This window comes from Thalassophryne amazonica, chromosome 15, assembly GCF_902500255.1.
Source record: "Thalassophryne amazonica chromosome 15, fThaAma1.1, whole genome shotgun sequence".
NCBI classification, from domain to species: Eukaryota; Metazoa; Chordata; class Actinopteri; order Batrachoidiformes; family Batrachoididae; genus Thalassophryne; species Thalassophryne amazonica.
The window spans coordinates 66,487,514-66,506,279 of NC_047117.1; the positions used below are offsets into that span (position 1 = coordinate 66,487,514).

General features: G+C 41.5%; 2 protein-coding genes across 7 annotated transcripts in view; both read right to left on the minus strand.

Annotated features, from left to right (window-relative positions):
* Window positions 1-655, minus strand: part of LOC117527158 (transcription activator BRG1) — a 60,285-nt gene extending 59,630 nt beyond the window's left edge. For 5 of the 6 annotated variants that reach the window (XR_004565455.1, XM_034189386.1, XM_034189384.1 and 2 more), the window contains exon 1: window positions 527-655. The gene's annotated coding sequence lies outside the window, so the exon portion shown is untranslated. Of the gene's footprint in view, window positions 1-421 lie in introns of all 6 variants that reach the window. The other variant, XM_034189383.1, reaches the window with a different exon arrangement.
* Window positions 656-2,452: 1,797 nt separating this feature from the next.
* LOC117526999 (cysteine protease ATG4D-like) lies at window positions 2,453-18,254 on the minus strand. The gene is given in 12 exon segments (XM_034189132.1): window positions 2,453-3,648; window positions 4,933-5,052; window positions 5,246-5,322; window positions 9,522-9,600; window positions 10,209-10,360; window positions 10,507-10,571; window positions 10,664-10,950; window positions 10,952-11,016; window positions 11,883-12,056; window positions 12,396-12,479; window positions 12,600-12,852; window positions 18,114-18,254. Coding segments are annotated over 11 exon segments (1,491 nt in total). The 5' UTR covers window positions 12,817-12,852; window positions 18,114-18,254; the 3' UTR covers window positions 2,453-3,477.
* Window positions 18,255-18,766: the final 512 nt, after the last annotated feature.

Sequence of the window (18,766 nt, forward strand, 5' to 3'; positions counted from 1 at the left end):
TGAAAAAATACCATAAACTCAAAAAAGGTGACATATAAAAGTTAAAAAGCAAAAATAAATAAATAAAATTCAGATGGCTTTGTGGCGTAAATTTCACATTTTTCACAACACTGAAATTTGCACCCATTTTCTCACATTTTGAAATGGCACAACCTTTGCAGGATCTGGCTGAATTTCAATCCACCGGTTATCAGATGCAGATTCTTAACGCTGCTGCTGCGCCAAATCCTGTGCGCGCATTAATGAAGCGACCTCGCGCTGCGGGATGCGGCGCGAGGTCGCTTCAACTTAACGCAGGGAAATCCGGCAAATTGCGCACATGAGCCGGACGCTGGACGGAGAATTTCCTCCCCGCGACTGGGGCGCCTGCTTAAAACCTAAAAGAGGGGAATGGCGGACTGTGCTTGTGAGACTGACCTACCCGCATCAGCAGGACAAGCAGTCCTTGGCGGACATCTGCGCTCCCGGCGCGGTTTTTAGGGGAAGCGAAAGAACGACACAGCCGCTGTTGGAATTAGTCTACTCACCCTTTGTAATGTGCCTTCAGGCGATGATTTGTTTCCCCGACGTGGGAGCGCCCCCTTCACCGAGCCTATGACCGAATGTCTAGTCACGGCTGGTCGGTAGCGCGCATGCGCGCGCAGCTGGCTCCAAGGTGCACGGGAGTACGTGTTCAAATTGTAGTTTGCGTGAATTATATACATATTATTTCATTTTATTAAATGTATGTGATCATCAGGATGATTTTACCTACAGAAAAAAGATTTATACTCGCACAATATTTTGGGAACTTCAATAAACAGCAAAGTTAAAGATGAAAACAAAATACAGTAGGGGAGATCGGGGATGGTTGTTACATTAGGTGGGACTTTTATTATATTCCAAAAACAAATTACTAAATTAAGTCTGCAATAGGTCAAAAGAACATATGACCAACAAAATTATTTTTGGTTGTGTACCATCATAGCTTATGTATCTTAATATGTACCAAGTTCACTGCCAACCCGTGCTTTGTGTTCCAAGCGTTACAAAGAGGAGAAGCACGGTGGTTCAGCAGTTGGCACTGTTGCTTCACAGCAAGAAGGTCATGGGATCGATTCCCAACTGTGACCTTACTGTGTAGAGTTTGCATGTTCTCCACATTTGTGTGGGTTCCCTCCGCGTGAGCCGGCTTTCCACATCCAAAGACATGCAGGTTAGGTGGAATGGAAACTTTGTGTGCAGGTGTGAATGTGTTTGTATGTGACCCTGCAACAGACTGGCATCCTGTCCAGGGTGTACCCCGCCTCACGCCCTGTGACTGCTGGGATACACTCCAGCCCTCCATGACCCGATCTTGGATAAGCAAAGATGAGTGAGTGAGATAGAAAGAAGTCAGGCTATAACTGCTTATTGTGCTTCTTATGGCAGAGCCTGCCCTTGATGTTAAGGCATCAACTTCAGTAGAAAGTAAAGGCACAGTGCATCTGGAAAGCATTTTTATGTTACAGCCTTTTTTCCCGAAAATGGATGAAAATTTTTTTTCCTCAAAATTCTACACACAGTACCCCATAATGACAATGTGAAAAAGTTGCAGCTGGATGAAAACCTACTCCAGAACGCTCTTGACCTCAGACTGGGGTGACAGTTCATCTTTCAGCAGGACAATGGCCCTAAGTACACACCCAAGATATCAAAGGAGTGGCTTCAGGACAACTTTGTGAATGTCCTTGAGTGGCCCAGACAGAGTCCAGAGCTGAATCCGATTGAACATCTCTGGAGTGATGTGAAAATGGCTGTACACCAACACTCCCCATCGAACCTGATGGAGCTTGAGGTGCACTGCAAAGAGAAATGGGCAAAACTGCCCAAGCTTGTGACATCATACTCAAGAGGCTGTAATTGCTGCAGAACGTTGCATCAACAAAGTATTGGGCAAAGGGTGTGAGTACTTGTGTACATGTGATTTCTTAGTTTTTTTTTTTTTTTTTTATAAATTTTCTCCATTTTAGAGTAAGGCTGTAACATATGAAGCACTGTGAATACTTTCCTGATGCATTGTAGTTTAAGTTTTCAACCGATGCTATCTTGCGATGTTTGGGGATTCATGTCTTCACTTGGGAGAAAAATTCAATCAGTTCAATTTTGAATTAAAAACACTATCAAGCACTAACCAGCTATACTGTACAATGCTTCTGGATGGAGCAGGAAAAAATGTCAGAAATGCTGTAGCATGGATGCAACCTCTGGACCTGAAGGGACTTAGTTTTTGTCTTCAACTGTAAATGCAAATGGAGTTTCAAACCACTAATAATTTAAACATCAGTTTAAGCAATTGCCAAGCACCCCCAAATTCTTAAATCACTTCTTAAACAGACACCAATGTGCAGGAGTTATTTAAATGTACCATTCAGCTTTAATGTGAAAACAAACAAATGTCTCAAAAAAAAAAAAAAAAAAATACAACACCGAATCCAATTCCAGTGTTTTCACTTTAATCAACACAACAAAACAAGTAACATAAACAATGGTGCAATTTGAAAATGTAGCTTTCAAATAAAACAGGGGTGGTGGGGGAGAGGTGTGATGTCAGCAGAACACTGTCAAACAACAGTCCTGCTGCTTGACTACTGAGGCTCAAATAAAAAGCCGTATTTTCAGTCTCACCCTGTCCATTTCATGATCTTTGTCCATCAAAGATGAACAGGCAGAATCACTACATTTGAGAAGGAAATCACTGAGTGAAAGGAAAACAGTAACAGCAGATCTTTCCAACAGCAACTGACTGAGAGCCAAACCTGGAATTATGTGTGAGGTCTGCAAAAGGACTACAAATAAAACTCAGTGCTTGTTAAGTCTGTTTGACTGTGAGGGAATGAGTTTGTATCCACAGCTCAAAATGTTCTCGGAAGAACTGGAAACCTCTGGAATGTAACAAAACAGAGTTCAGAGGGAAAAAGAAAAAAGAAGACATTCATACACATTAAAAAAAGCATGATAAATACTCAGAGACAAAGTAGGATTAAAAATGAGGGTACAGCAGATGGTTAATGTTTTCCCATTAACAAAAATATCCCGCAGCTCTCCCACCTGAGCAGTGAGGTTATTAAATATCACCGATGCCACACATCAGCGGGTCCAGTCGACACTAGGAGATGAAGTAGTCCAGTGCATCTGTATGATTTTACTCACATCTGTAGTGAGACACCGACCTGAGGCCTTTGAGGTGTATGATAGTGAATCCAGAATATGTCGTATGACCACATTTCGCTGTGAAATAATGTTGCGCTCACTTTGCGAAGCAACGCAACAGTAGCATCCATTTGTCTGTTAGCTTATAAAACCCATGGCGAGGTGACGATACACAGCAAGAGTGACACAATCCACACAGTGCATCATGCCCATCTTCAACCTGCAAAACAGAATGCTGCCCTTTCCTTTGAAAGGAAATCCTCTTCTGCCCTCTACAGGCGAGAGCTGGAAGATCAGGTGGGAACTTCACAGGAAGACAAACTCTTCACTGTTCCTTCTGTTGTTGCTTCTACCCGGACTGCCTCTGGGCAGGATGTGGGCTGCAGGTCCGCTGCTGTGACCCTCAAGTCCATAGTCCTGACCCCGGCCCTCTACGAAGGTAAAGATCGGGTACTTCTCTTTGGATGAAGACAGGGCCTGGGTGGAGGGAGGGGAGCAATAAAACCTCTTTAGCACACGAGATTCCAGTAGAGCAAATAAATAAAACAGGAAATGCACATGATCGAGCAGATAACCATGCTAAGACCCCAAAGTCACATGATGTAAGTTAAACTCCAAACAATTCCAGCCCGAGTCCTGATGCTGCATTCACATGTTGACTGTAGAAACACTGTCGTACCAGCAATCACGGCCGAACTCCTGTCATTTTACAATGGTACCAACACAAAAAAATTACTTCATTGAATGATACACTTCAATTTAAATTATTTTGATCACATTTCATTAAATACCACCGGCTCCATTTGGACCCCAGTTTGATGTAATGATATCTGACCAAAACTCTACGGCAAAGGTTTGAGCTTTTTCTTTTATAACTACTGCACTGTCGCAGAAGTTTTCATTCACAATGTTTCCATCAGAGCAGCTGCAGTGAGTTGAGGGTAGATAGTGAATTTTTTGTAATGAACAGTTGTGCTTGAAGAAAAAAAAAACAAAACAATTCTCACAATTATTTCAAAAGGAAATGTGGTTGATGATAGTTTGTTTTCAAAACAGTTGAAAAGTGATCCTGTCTAGTTATATTACAGTGTAATAACAGCATTTAAAAAGTATTAAAACAAGAGAAACTCTGGCAGGGCCCACATAGGCCGCAGGTATATAGATCAGTAAATCCTTAACACTAAAGGGCCTTTCACACTGTGCTCGATGCCCAATCATTCTGCTGCATTCCCTTGTGATTTTGCAAAAGTGGATGCGGCAACAATGCGTCTGGAGGTGCAAAGGGGGAGGAGAATTTAACCTTACTATCTGGTTTCAAGCATCAACAATCGACACTCACCATCATGGATTCACAACAGGAAAAAGCAAAAAGCTCAGTTCATGAGTCACAAGTACAAGATTAGGAGCAAAAAGCAAAAGGTTTTTGAACAATGTACAGCGTGTTTGCGTGCTCGGTGTGAAAGGCCCTTAGTAAGGGTTAAGATTATAGTCAGAAGCCACCCTAATCCACATGCACACCAAAATTTAAGGGCGATTAAAATCAGTTAATTGTTTATTTTTTACATTATGCTTTACAAAAAGTGGGTGATTACTAAACCACCTTGATGGAGAAAACACGTGTACATCCAACACATGTACATACCCAAGAAAAAGGGATTTTACATTGTTTCAGAGGCAGAACCAACTGCTTGTCAATGAAGAGGTATCTCAACTAATTTTCTTTGAAAGCTACACAGAGCTGAGGGAGGATATAAGACTCACCGCACTAACAGCAGAACACATAGACTCAAACTCTTTCTTGTTTCTGGAATAGAAGCCAATCGTACAGCTGGGATCCATACGACTGAAGGGCATCTTTTTGGGGGAGCTACAGTGGAATGACTGGAGTAACAGAACAAAACAGAGATTAATCAGTAAGCAGCAAAATGTTACCAAAGCATGGTACCGCCAATCATCTGCAGTCAAAAGTACAATCACAAAATCCAACAGACAGATTAAAAAAAAAAAACACACACACAAAATGGTGGTAAGGAGACAGAAATCAAACTGCAGTTACTGAAACAGTGCGACTGACCTCCAGTGAGAAGTTGACTTGAGTGACATCGACCACAGGTTGGCAGTAGTGAGGGTCCAGATACAGAAGCTGCTCGTCTGACAAATGAAGCATTGGGAAGAATTTAAACATATTTGAAATTATGTTGATTTCTAATGGTGGGTAAATGAGTACAAGCTGCCTATGACAAAGCTTGGAAATGTCAAAAACAAAAAAGTAAAACAAAAAAAGCCAAAAATTTGGCTTTCAAAGAAATTTTACTGCAACTACAGAAATAATAAAAGAAAAAAGTAACATTGATATGCCACTGAATACTTGCTTGATTTATCATTAACATATGAATCACACACACTGCCTCAACCAAGCTACCTGTTAATTAGTGTTAACATACACATAATAAAAATCACTGAACAGAAATGGAACACTGACTTCTTGGATAGTCTTAATGTAATGACCTGCACAGAAAGCAACATTATCTCAGATATTTGTAATAAAATGCTGAGAAAAACAATTTCAAATCCACAGCAGCAAGTGAGACCCTCACAGTGGCCACACCTCTAATTAGTCATAACTTTATGGCTAAAATAGCTTGTACATAAATATAATAAAAGTTTTGTTTGTTTATTTTTGTACTAGGCTGTAAACATGTTTATTTCTGTTTTAAATATTTGACATTTTAAAGTGGACATGTTTGGGGAATGGTTGCTTTTTTGGAGTCACCCTCAAGCGGCCATTCGAGGAACTGCATGATTTAGCATGTCGGCTTTACCAGAGTTTGGTGCCTGCATTCCCCACACACTTACAGTGTTGCCACAGTACTCTGAAAAGTTACTTTATTTGTTACATTTTATAATTACTTCATTAGCAGCTGCGGACAACTTGATGGCAGCTGCTGAATATAACAATTAATATAACTAGTAATCTAACTTGGTTACTCTTAAGACTGAGTACTCAGAAAAGTTACTTTTCTGAGTACTCAGTCTTAAGAGTAACCAAGTTAGATTACTAGATACATTACTTATTAGTTACAAGTTGTCAGCAGCTTCTAATAAAGTAACTGCATAAAGCTGCTAATGAAGTAACTATATAAAATTCCTGTATAAAGTAACAAAACAAGTAGCTTTTCAAAGTAACTATGGCAACACTGCTTATAAATATGCAATACTGGGCTGGACTCTGGATAAACAGCTCAAGAATTAAGAGCAATTTCTGTTTCCTAAAACAGCGGTGAGCTGTCCGTGGTGCTGACCAAACACTGAATGCACCATGCTGAGTTACTCAGTCATCAGGAAACATAGTTAATACACTTTTCCACAAAAAGCATCAAAGTTCTTCTTAAATGTCTCTTCATGACTTTTGGAATTGTTGTCTACTAAAGGAAGAGTCACGGGACAGGCAGCAAATGTTCTTTGCCGGGTTTTTCTTTCCGTGTGTGCAGTAATTTCGAATGTCATCGTTGCACGGCTCCTGTGGAAATGATTACACCAGCCTGTGCATGAGGTGTCCTACTTAAATTTCTAATCAGCCTGTCCACACGCTGGTAAAGAAACAGACACACATGCAATGAGAGTTTGGTGCCAGACTGAACCAGACGTTATTGCAGAATTAAAAAAAACAGAAAATAAAAAAAGACTGACAGTACATCCAGAAGCATTCAGCCAGACTGAACACAGGTGTAACATCTTCAGAGCCAAATCAGGACACCTCAACTATGTATTACAGTGTTTATAACTTGGGGAAATACCACAGGAAAAGTAAAAGCCACCCCACAAAAAATCAGTGGTTTAGTGTGCAACTGTAGTCAATTAACTCATGGGTGTATACATGTAACCATCAACCAAACATAGTCACTGAATATACTCGTATAATGGGGCTGTGATGCACATTCTTGAAAGGAAACAAAGGTTTCATAAACATGTACTGAAAGTGGTTACATTACTCAATAAAACTGCTGATCAAATCTGGATCACCACCATATAGCAGGGCAGATATGTGATAAAATATGCAAGAATTGTGCATTTTTGGTTAAAAGCATGAAACTCTGCATAAAGATAGAAAGATTTATACCAAAAAATATCAGGATGGGAGCCAAGCTGAATTTGGATATTTATGGCAGCCATATTGGATTCCAATATGGTCACCATTTTGGTATATTCATAGAGTATTCTGTTACATATACCTTTACTTAACTATAGTTTTTTTAAGTATTACACTGGTATATCCATATGTGATGAATCAACTGAGAAATGTCAAAAGGCTTGATATAGTCTGGGATCAGTATTTTGTGAATAGCCTGAAGGGACAAACAAGACAGAAACGAGGAAAAGGAACCCGCCGCAGAGTAACAACTAACAACCAACTACCGGGAAACTGGCCAGACTTCCTTAAGCCCCATTTACACATAGACGGTAAACTCTCCCGGAAGCGTCCCGGTAGAGATTTTGCCCCCTCCGGGCCGTTTTAGGGATCAAACGCCGTAGTTAACGCCGGCGCACGGGGGCGTGGTTTGGTTCCGGCTTCACCGGGAATCGTCGAAAAAATTATTCAACATGTCGAATAATTCCGGGAGCGCTCCCGGAGAAGTGGCCTGACGACGGAGACAACGCGAACAACGGCGTTTGATACTTTTTAATCTCCGTGTCATCCCGCCCCTTCCTGTAGTGCCGCAGTTTACACCGCCGTAATTGGCGGCCGGTGTTGTATCCCTAACCAACGGCATGTAAAACGGCGATAGAGCCCACATCAGCGTCCTCAAAGGTGTTTTAACCGGCATCAGAGGCAGACAAAACGGCGGCGCTAGCGGACAGTACGCTGTTCTAAACGCCACCTCCCGATTAACGGCGTTCCAAACGGCCGATAGGCGGCGGTCAGTATAAAAACGCTAGCGCGCTGCATGCAGGCCTCTCACTCGCGGCCAGCTCCAGATATTTTTGCAGAGAAGCTCCAGTATGCCTCCTAAAATAAAATTGGCAGCGGCAAGGACTTACCAAGAGGTCTGGTTCAGAAGCAGAGTGTAGCCCTGTGGTGCAGACGAGCAACACGTTGAGGAGGGGAAAAAAGAAGAGAAAAGAAAAGGTTGAGAGATGATCTCCCTCCCCCTGCACTGACAGCTGCTTCAGCCTATTATACTCTGGGGGCGGTGTCTATATGCAAAGTTCCTGGAGGAACGCAGGATTTGCCTGGATAAATCCAGCGGTACACAGGGCATTATCGGCGGCAGCAGAACACCGCCGTTCTCACGTGCGTCTTAACCTGCGATTGTAAAGGATAGAACTGGGTATTAACCCCCATTGCCTGACGAGTGTCGGATGCTACGGCGTCAAAACTCCGCTTTGTTCGGCGGATTCAGCAGCGTTTTATCCGCATATTTGCGGCTAGTACGGCGCTCAAATGCCGGCGAAATGCTCCGCCCCTTTCCACCGCGAAAACAGCTGGAACTACCGCGAACTTCGGTCTACCTACTACCCGCCGACAAAACCGTCTATGTGTAACCTGGGCTTTAGAGTCGATGACAACAAAACTGAACTCTTCAATTTTTTGGCTAGCTATACAGTACAGCATCCTGGAATTCAGGCATTAGGGAAAGAGGTCTATATAACACAAGGCAACAATGTCCTTACTGTCCCAGAACAGCTTGATACAGTCCCACTGGCACCATGCTCACATGAAGAAGCTGACACCCGTATCTTCATCCATGCTTTTCGTGCAGACAGTGATGGCACTCCTGCATTTGTGCAAAGGTCTGTGCTAAAATGGGACATGGCATTTGCTTGGCAACTGAGATATCAGGTTGAGTCTTGCTCCTACACCAGAAGCACACAGAACCCTTCCAGACATGGTGGTCAGTTTCAGGAGTGCCAAAACTCCAGAATGTGTCTCAGTTCATATCACATGCGGAACAGCTTTCTCTTAGTCCCATCCAAGACCAACTTCAAACATTTAGCAATGTTCCAACTTCCAATTCTCTGCTACATACACTCATTTCCAATGTGATAACACATAATGTCATGTTGCCAAAAAGGTGTGAAAGTTAATGTACAAAACAAAACCTTAATTCTACAGAAATGAAATGCTTGTTCTACTGTGTACTGAGATCAGTTGCATGAAAAATGACAAAAGTACAAGACAAAAGGAAGGCAGCTTAAAGAAGGGTTGAGTGCAGCTTTTTCAATCAATATTATCAAATACAAGCACAAGACAATAGGGTCTCGCTTTATCAACAATAAATCTAATCTTTATTGTCAGTGAGAATATCATCTTTTTTTTTTTAAGAAAGCAAGAAAACGTCGTTTCTCACCTTGGAAGCCAATGAAATACAGCGAATGTTTTGGTTTGCCACCAATGACCCCAATACAGCATTCCAGTTTTAGGATGTTCTGGAAATAAGCATAATTTCCCTCCAAATTAGCAAAGAGTTGAAGTTAAGATGCTACATGAACACAGCCAAAAACATTAAAATCCAGTTACATTGTTTAACCTCCTAAGACCGGGAGGTTCTCATGAAACAAAACTTAAGTTTATGGACTAGACAACCAAAAAATGTCATGTCCACATATGTGGATGCCAGGCCCTAGGAGGTTAAAATAAATTTCAGTTGTGCCTGGAAGAAAGGAAGCATGTGTGGGATTCTAACATATTTGGGAGGTGGGGTGTTCTTTATTATATGGTCTGTCAGTAGTCAGATGTGCCATGTCAAAGAAAGAATTTCCACAATAAATAGGCTACTCAACATAAAGAAATCAAGTAAATCCCAGAAAACTCAAGTCATAAAAGTATCATTTTTATATATACACACAACAAACTCAGGCTTATCAGCATTTCCAACAAGCTCGTGAAAACACTGTTGGCCTCAGTGTGTTGTTAAACAGTTACTTGAATGTGACTCTTTTAGGCTCCAAACTGACTTGTTCCCCAGGACACATTAATCTGAGGAATGTGGAGAGAAGTCGTCGGTGGCTAACTGTCAGGCTAAAAAAATACAAACCTTGACACATTCAATGTAAGATGGGTTGAGGGAGTCTCCTCCCAGCCGCACAGGCACCAGTAAGATGACCGACTTCCAACCATGGCTGGATGGCTCAGAGACACTTTGGCTTCGTGTTGGATCGCACAGTTGAACAACATCCTCTTTGTATACTTTGTGTGTGCACACATGGGTGGTGAAAATGAGACAGGAAAACAAAACCAAAAGGTCATTCCAAAATAAAGCAGACAGACTGCAGATGTGACATAAACCTAAGGATGATTAAATTAAAACAGGAGGTATTCCTCATTAAACTCACCTGTACAATCCTGAGCTACATATACAACCAGATTTTGAACCACGGTGGTTTTTGCAACTGCTTTCCTAAGAGATAAATTTATAGCATTAATCAAAACTTTAAAATGATTACTTTAGAAAGTATCACACCAAAATAATCACGGGTCAACAGTACTTACCGGAGTATGTGTGCCACGATAGAGGGTCCATACCAGTCACCAGCCTTCTTCCCTGAACTTTTTCCCGTTTCTACCAGCTGATGAACACCAAAAGGGGATGGGGGCTGGTCTCCGAACCACATGACGAGCCTGTGATGGGTAGGCTCTGCTTGCCTGTCTCTTTCAGACTCGGCCCTCTTCTTCTGAATGCATTTTGGTGACTGATCACTTGGCCGGGAGTTTTCAGCGATACTGGGTGCTCGTGGAGAGCCGAATGAGGGGAATGGCACTCCTCCAGCACGGGCTGGAGGAGTGAGGTTGGAACACCTCAAGGTCCACATCAGTTAGCTGCTGGGCATCAGGCCAGACCCAATCTATAGAAGACACAGCAGTGTGCTCTTAGTAATCGAGAAAATTCAGATTAAAGATGTGGGAAATGTAACCAATTCCAACAATCGGTTCATCTCTGTCATCAGAATCCTACAGGAACCCACATGATAAGATAATAAAAACAAAAGACATACAGAAGCAACAGAAGGATGTACAAAGCAGATGAAAACAAGAAGACATACAGTTAGTAGGCCCATAAATAATAAACAGCTTCTGTGTGGGGGCATTTTAGGAGAAAGCAGCACTTTTCTGTTGTTTAAGGAACCAAAAGTAGTAAGACAATCAAATGCTGTGGAGTTTCATGCCAGGTGTATCTTATTCCCCTGTTTTGTTTTCAAATTACCAGTCAGCAGATAAAAGGGAAGCCATGGATTTCAAGCATTACATATCCCTTGGAGTATGAAACCTACCCCCCCCCCCCCCCCCCCCCCCCCCCCCCCCCCCCCCCCCCAAAAAAAAAAGAAAGAAAAAGCAAAAAAATGACATGAAATCCAGGCTGCAGCCTGCAGTGTACCTTCTGGCAAACTTACTTCTAGGTATTTCATCATTAGATCTATATCCACTGTTTGTTCCTTAAAAACATAAGATGATGCACAGTAAGTGCAGTATTTCCTACACTGTTCATCTGCTTGTGGCAGAAGAGGGAAAATGCGCAACTTATGTGGTCAATGAGGACCAGAGTTGAGAACCACTGGTTTAAATTAATCACATTACTGAAAGCAACCATTTCATTGATTAAACACATTAAATGGCCTGAAAGAGGTGCTGATTGGCTTTTCCTTCTTGATATGCTGTGTAAACACACTTGTATTTTATTTGTGAGTGTGAAAAATGTGTCCACCAGACACACCTCTTGGCATCAAGTGGACCAGGAGCCCCTGTGCCAGCAGCATCTGCCCACTGCGCAGCATACAGCCCCAGCCACAGTCTGTAGTCAAAGTTGAGCCCTCCAGCTGAGGGAACTGCCGTCTGTAGGTCAGCCAAATCCTGGATACAAAAGCCAGCCGGAAACGGTCTACCTCCTCTGAGAAAGAAATAATCAAAAGATGAAGAAAACGTGGGACTGAATACTTACATTCATGCAAACTAAATTTTTTTATTTTGCAATGTTTATTGGAAAAGACAAATAAATAATGCACATTGAATTTTTTTCTATTATTTTTAATAAATGTAGAGAATGAAAGCATTCTTGTCATCTCTGCTACCATTCTGTGATCACTGAAAATAAAGTGGCACTTCTGTGTTTAACCAAAACACTTCAAAACATTTCCAGATGCTTCTCTTCAGAGATTAATAGAACAGCAACTACTAACAAGTGGGCTCGATGAGAGCAGCATGAAGTTAAATATTTTATTCTGCTCACCCTCACTGTTGAGCAGATAGGAGTGTCCCAGGACAGTGACTGGTGATGTCTTGTTGAAGGAGGTTTTAGTCTTAACAGTCCAGCCTACAGAAAGAGGAGCAATGAGAATTCTCATCACAGGATGACGCATATCAGACGCAGTCCAACACCATCAATAAATGTCTAAAATGCTCCCATATACAGTAACTTTCCTTTAACACAAACCATATTTGACGTTGTTCCAGGCTGACATCAGTTTGGCCTTTAATTTGTCCACCTCATCCAGCTCCACAGCAGCGTCCCTGCTGGAATCTGAAGCCTGGGACGTCCTGCGACTGAAGCTGCCCTGCCGTTCAAGGGAGCGTGGTCTATGGCTTTCGCCCAGCTCATCCTGCAGCACACCACCTATGTACTGCGCTGCACTGGGTGAAACTGAGTTCATGATTCAGATGTCAGAGCTGGACTCTGGAGCACCTCACTGCACAGAACTAAAAATAAATAACAATAATAATGAATTTAAAAAAGAAAGCAGGAAAAGAATACTGAAAGACCACAGTAAACATGTTCCGTACTGGATGGTCAATAGGGAAGCGCAGTCTCGTTTGAACCCATAATTTGACCACTTATGGGGGACAGCCGCTCCCATTACGCAGTATACACACAGCATAACTTCACACGGGAAAATGGTGTACCGCTTTATTTTCAGCTGCAATCACAGAAGCATTTGCAAAAAGTGCAGGTTTTTTTGGTTCCCAGTGGAGAGGTGAAGATGAGGCAAATGTGAGAGGTCATGTCGGTAAGTGTTAGCCTACACACATAGCCAGAGTGTCTCGCCTGCACAACCACTTTGATATAAACAAACTGCAGCACATGTCCACTTTCCACCACATTGTCACTTTTTGTCTGCATTTTCACTGCCTTTGCATGTAATTTGCCCAAAAACTCAGAGAAAGTGCCGTGTTTCAGTCCCTGGAAGTAGAGAAATTACGTCATATGCGTCATAACTTACTCCTTTAGCGCCCGCCCTCAAACAAGACTGCACTGCCCAGTTAACAATGATGTTTCCAGCTCGTGGTTGGCTAAGCACTACTGACTGAATTACATATTGGACATATCCAGTGTATTCGGTGCATTTTTCACACATTGGCATATGCTGGCTGACTTGTCAAGGTGTGACAGGGCCATTAATGAGCTATGGGTGGAGTAGAGAGAGTTGTAAAACAAGCCAGGCAGGTGTCTTCCATGGGCAGAGTTGAAAAGGCCTGTTAATGAGTAACCCGTAGTAACTCAAATTATTCTTGAACATGGATTTTAGCAGAAATAGTCTTTAGGTACATGCTACACACCAACATATTGAACGGCTTCATTGTATATTAGAGGAAAGGTCACAACAACCGTGGTTACAAATCCGTAAGCAAATCCTCACTTCCTGAAAAGGCTTAAAGACAACGTAGTCAGTTTAGAGTGAAATGCTGCATCTTCCACTACTGACTGTGCAATTGAGAAAACATTCTGGAAAGTACCAGTGGATTTAATACTTCATCATGAAACTGATGAGCAGTGGTTTCAACAAGGAACAGAGCAATGCACTGTCATACTTTTGTATGTGTGCGTGTGTGTGTGTGTGTGTGAGGGGGGGGGGGGGGGGTAACGTGATCACCATCTGACATACCATACTGTGCCTAGATTTCTGTAAATGACTATCAGCTTGTAAGTATCAAATATTTATTAACTGAAATTTATTTTGGCTTCTTCCTTTTTGCTAACCCCATTCAGTGAAACAGGGCAACCCCCAGCTCAAGGTGCAGAGTTCACAGCAAAGTAAAACTCATCAGAGAAGTTGATGCGAGAAACATCTTTGAAGATGATCTGATAAACAAGTAGGCTTACCGTATTCAAGAAGTTGTTGCAAAATGTGATATATATATATTTTTTAAATGTAACCTTTATTTAATCAGGTTAGTCCCACTGAGATCAAGATCTCTTTTGCAAGGGAGACCTGGACAATTATAAATTTTCAAGTTCACCTAACCTGTCTTTGGATGTGGGAGGAAACCAGAGCACCAGGAGGAAACCCACGCAAGCACGAGGAGAACATGCAATTGGAATCGATCCCATGACCTTCTTGCTGTGAGGCAACAGCGCAAACCACTAAGCCATCGTGCCACCGCCCAAACAACACCACACACACACACACACACACACACACACACACACACACACACACACACACACACACACACACACACACACACACACACACACAGAGAGAGAGAGAGAGAGAGAGAGAGAGAGAACGGGAAAGAGAGCTTCGCTACCTATATGTGAACATTTCTTTCTTTATTAAGACAGTAAAAATGTGTGGTTTATGTCAAAGAATTTTTAGTACATTTCAAATTAGATTTTCTGTTAAAATAAAAAATAAGAGGTGTAGTCCCTGTCAATGTCCCCCCACCCCCCCCAAAATTTTTTAATTTACTTCAGTTAATAGCTAGTATTTTTTGGGGGGTGGGGGTTCAATAAATTACACCAAATTTTCTTTGTGAAATATTGCCAACTCCAGATAAAGCGGAAGAAAATGGATGGATGGATATTGCCAACAACATGAAGGAAGAAGCTAATATTCACATGTGCATGGTTTAAAGTTTATGCTGCATTCAAACAAAACTGGGAACAAGGAAAATACACATGCAGTCTAACAAAGCTCTGATAAAACTTTAGCCTCCCCAGTAGCCCATTTTGGTAAACCAAGTAAAATTGTGACTGCAACAAATATTAGTATTGACAGTTAACACAGAACACCTGTTTAAATTTTGTTTCACCTGTCCAGCAGATTTCCAGCAAAATGTCCACATGAAATGTGTCCACATTTAATCCTGACTAATTTCCAATTAAATCTCTGGTCAATTATGTTTACTAGCTGTGCCCATAGATTTCTTTCTGCTTCACTTATTTACGGGTGATTCTTAGACGGGCACTTATTATGTCCTTTGATCATATTATATGAAAAACAGAAAAAAGGGGAAATTTCACACTTTTATAGTTATCTTTACAATGAAAGTGTGTTAAGAAATTTGTTCTAGTAGTCTATGATGACTTTTTCACCTTTTTTCAGCATCATTATATGCAAATATTGCCATTTTGTGCTTGTCCCACACCCAGACTTTTGATCTTCAATGATAAAAATGAATGGTAAAGAAACGTTTTTTTTCTAATGTTTTAAAATATCTCTGAATAAAATATCAGTAAAATAATCAAAACATAATTGGGGTATTCAATGTCATACAACTGTTGTGATTTTTTTAAACAAAATGTAGTTGTCCCACACTATTGCCGTAATTTCCACCACAACACTGTAATGTCCCTAAACAGTTTGTATGAAAGATTGTTTGGGTAGTTTCTATGGAGATAAACAGTGACATCAGAGCACATGTATATAGCGCCAAATCACAACAAACAGTTGCCCCAAGGCGCTTTATATTGTAAGGCAATGGTGTGGTGGAAATTACATTTACAAGGCCAATAGTGCCCGTAGTTAAAGAATCACCCTTACACCTACATATGCAACTGAAGGTCTACAATTTTTCTTCAGCTCCATGACAAAAGCCCTCGACAAAATCTATGCATGTCATCACAGAAAGTATACGAGAGAACGCTGTTTTTGTTTACATCTGACTTTCTCGCATATGCGCACAGACTAGTAGGCAGAAAACAGCAGATTCCAAGCAGGTGCGGTGAGAAAATACATGGGAAGATGACCACAGACTACTTTTCAATTCTTGATCCCGAAGATCAAAAGTGATATTCTAAGAAATTAAAGCTTGGAGACGACGACAGCGTGACATTGCCAGACCCATATAGCTTGAATGGCTGGCTGGATGACCCTGACAAATGGCCTGAGACTGATTATGGTTGTATTTATAACTATCTCATCAACACACCTGGGCCTTATGATGGTGAGGTCATGAAGGCGTACAATTATTTTAATCAATGACCACGTAAGGGAATGCTGTTATTACCCTGTTGCTGCAGATGTGATGTTTGTCTGTGTTCTTTCTGTCTGGTTCCGTCTGTGTGGGGTGAGTGCAGTGCAGCAGCGGGATGTGACTTGAAGTTGAGGGACTTTTTAAAAGTGGTCCAAAAAAGACACTCCTGCACAGTACGACCAGTGTGCACATCTGTGCGTCAGGCTGTAGTTCACCTGAAAGCCACCAGACCAACTAGAACCGAACGATGGATTCCTGGAGAGTCGCCTCTGCGCTTCTTCTTGCTGGCTTTATTTCTTGCGCAGCTTAAAGTCATTTTGACACCGGTGAGTCCAAGTTTTCACTTTTCACATTGTGTAAATCCATTGTCTGCAAAATCGCTCTTTTGCACGTTCGCGTTCTGCGTAAAGACTCACCTTTAGGAATGTTAAACTGTGTTGCATTTCAAAAGAATGAACCGAAAATCAGACTGTTAGTTTGCTGCCCTTATAACTTCAGTCACAGCTTATCGCCTAAATGTGGAGCTGCACAGAGGAAACCAAAGGAAAAAAAAAAATACAGAAGGGGAGTGAGGTTGTTTTTAATGTGATGAATTTGAACACGGGGTGAGTTCATGTGATCCCATATTCCACTTGTACTAGACACTTCTGAGCCAAACCACATCTGATCCTCAAGACTAAATGCTTGTCAAGAGAAACTCTTGAAAACGGATTGTCATCTATCTGGAAGTGATGGGTTGATAGGTTTTACGCACGGCGCTGAGCTGATGAGTCAGCGTGTGATGGATCACAGAGTGCATGCTTTGAACACTGAAATCTTCAAATATTACACACAGTCAGTGACACAATCAGTGACCGAGTAAGAGTTTTCTGCCTACCAATATGGCCGCTGCACCGGGGCACTCCGGCGCGTGATGTCATTGCGATGCCTCCTATGGTGTGTTTAACCCACATGGATCAAATCATAAATTATAAGCACATTTTGATCACGTTGACGACATAAGGTTGTGAAACATTTATCCGAATACTAAGGAACAAAATGATAGTTATGATTAAAAACGTTGTATGAATAAGTTGTTAAAAACACACAAAGGGACTACACCTATAAGTCATTTGTAAAATACTACGTTTGGCTGATTGAAAGAAACCAGCTCTTCTTCTCAGCAATATAAGATTGTGAATCCTTTATTTTAATAGGAAGAAATAAAACAAAATCATAGTGGTGATTAAAAAAACCTTTACGACAAACTGTTAGAGAAAAATTACAGGGACTACGCCTATAAATCTTTAGTACAATGCTGTAGCTAAACCTGTAAATAGTTTGGTTGACTGAATGAAACCAGCTCTTCTTTTAAAACAGAACAATTACTTTATTTCCTGGTTATGAAATACTGCCCTTTTGATCATGTTTTACATCACTATCAAGGGCGGTTGGTCAGATAGTATAAATTCACAATTTGAATGAGTTTGTTACGGTCTACAAAACAAAACTATTTATGTCAACAAACGTGACCATTTCCAGTAGTAGTGATTTGTCTTCAACATGTTCCACTTCACAGGCTAACCAAAGGGCTGACTCGGGTTAAATAGCTAACTCAACCTGCCCGCGGCAATGTAAAAAATTAAACCAGTCAGTACCTTGTAGCATAGAGAGACATTTTATGGTTTCTTCTGTCACAGCCTTTAAGTTAGCTAAAGCTAACTTCAAATCGCTAGCCCCGGCGTTAGCACGCTAGCATACAAGCCGAACTGACTGCAGCCGCTGACGGTTCTCCAGCTCTTCAAATCATATTAGAACAGCAAGCGTTTCATCAAGAGGTAAATTAAAGACGACTAAAATATAATAGGTATTCCATCTGAAAAGCACTGTCAGACACCAGGCGAAGGTACGAGGCTTACGTCAAGCAGAGGGGGCGTATCCAAACGAAGCGTCCTCCGTCAAATTATCGCGGGACCGAAGACAAACGAGAACTCGCTTCAGTGGAATCACGTGACTGAAGCCAGCAAAGCCTCCAACTCATTTTTCCGAACAAAACAAAAGCTACGATCTTGTAAGTCTCCAAATTATAATGTTACACAGTGACAACAAACTGATTCATCTTTAGTGAACTCTGCTACACCTGTCTCACCGTCAACCAATAGAGTTAATTTAGATCTTGAAAACATTTGTAACTAGAAGCACTCGGAGAGCGCAAACCTCCGCCAAGGTCATAGGGTCACTGACGTCACATGGAATAGCCTTTGGGAAGAGTCTTATTCCACGTCGTTTCACGCATCTACCGTCATGTTTCAGATTCAGTGGTTAAACTCTTAGATCTTAAGCAAACGTATTTATAAAGAGAAACTGCATGAACTACACAAGTTTTTTTTAATTTTCTAATAAGTTCATTCATTGAGGAGAACCAAA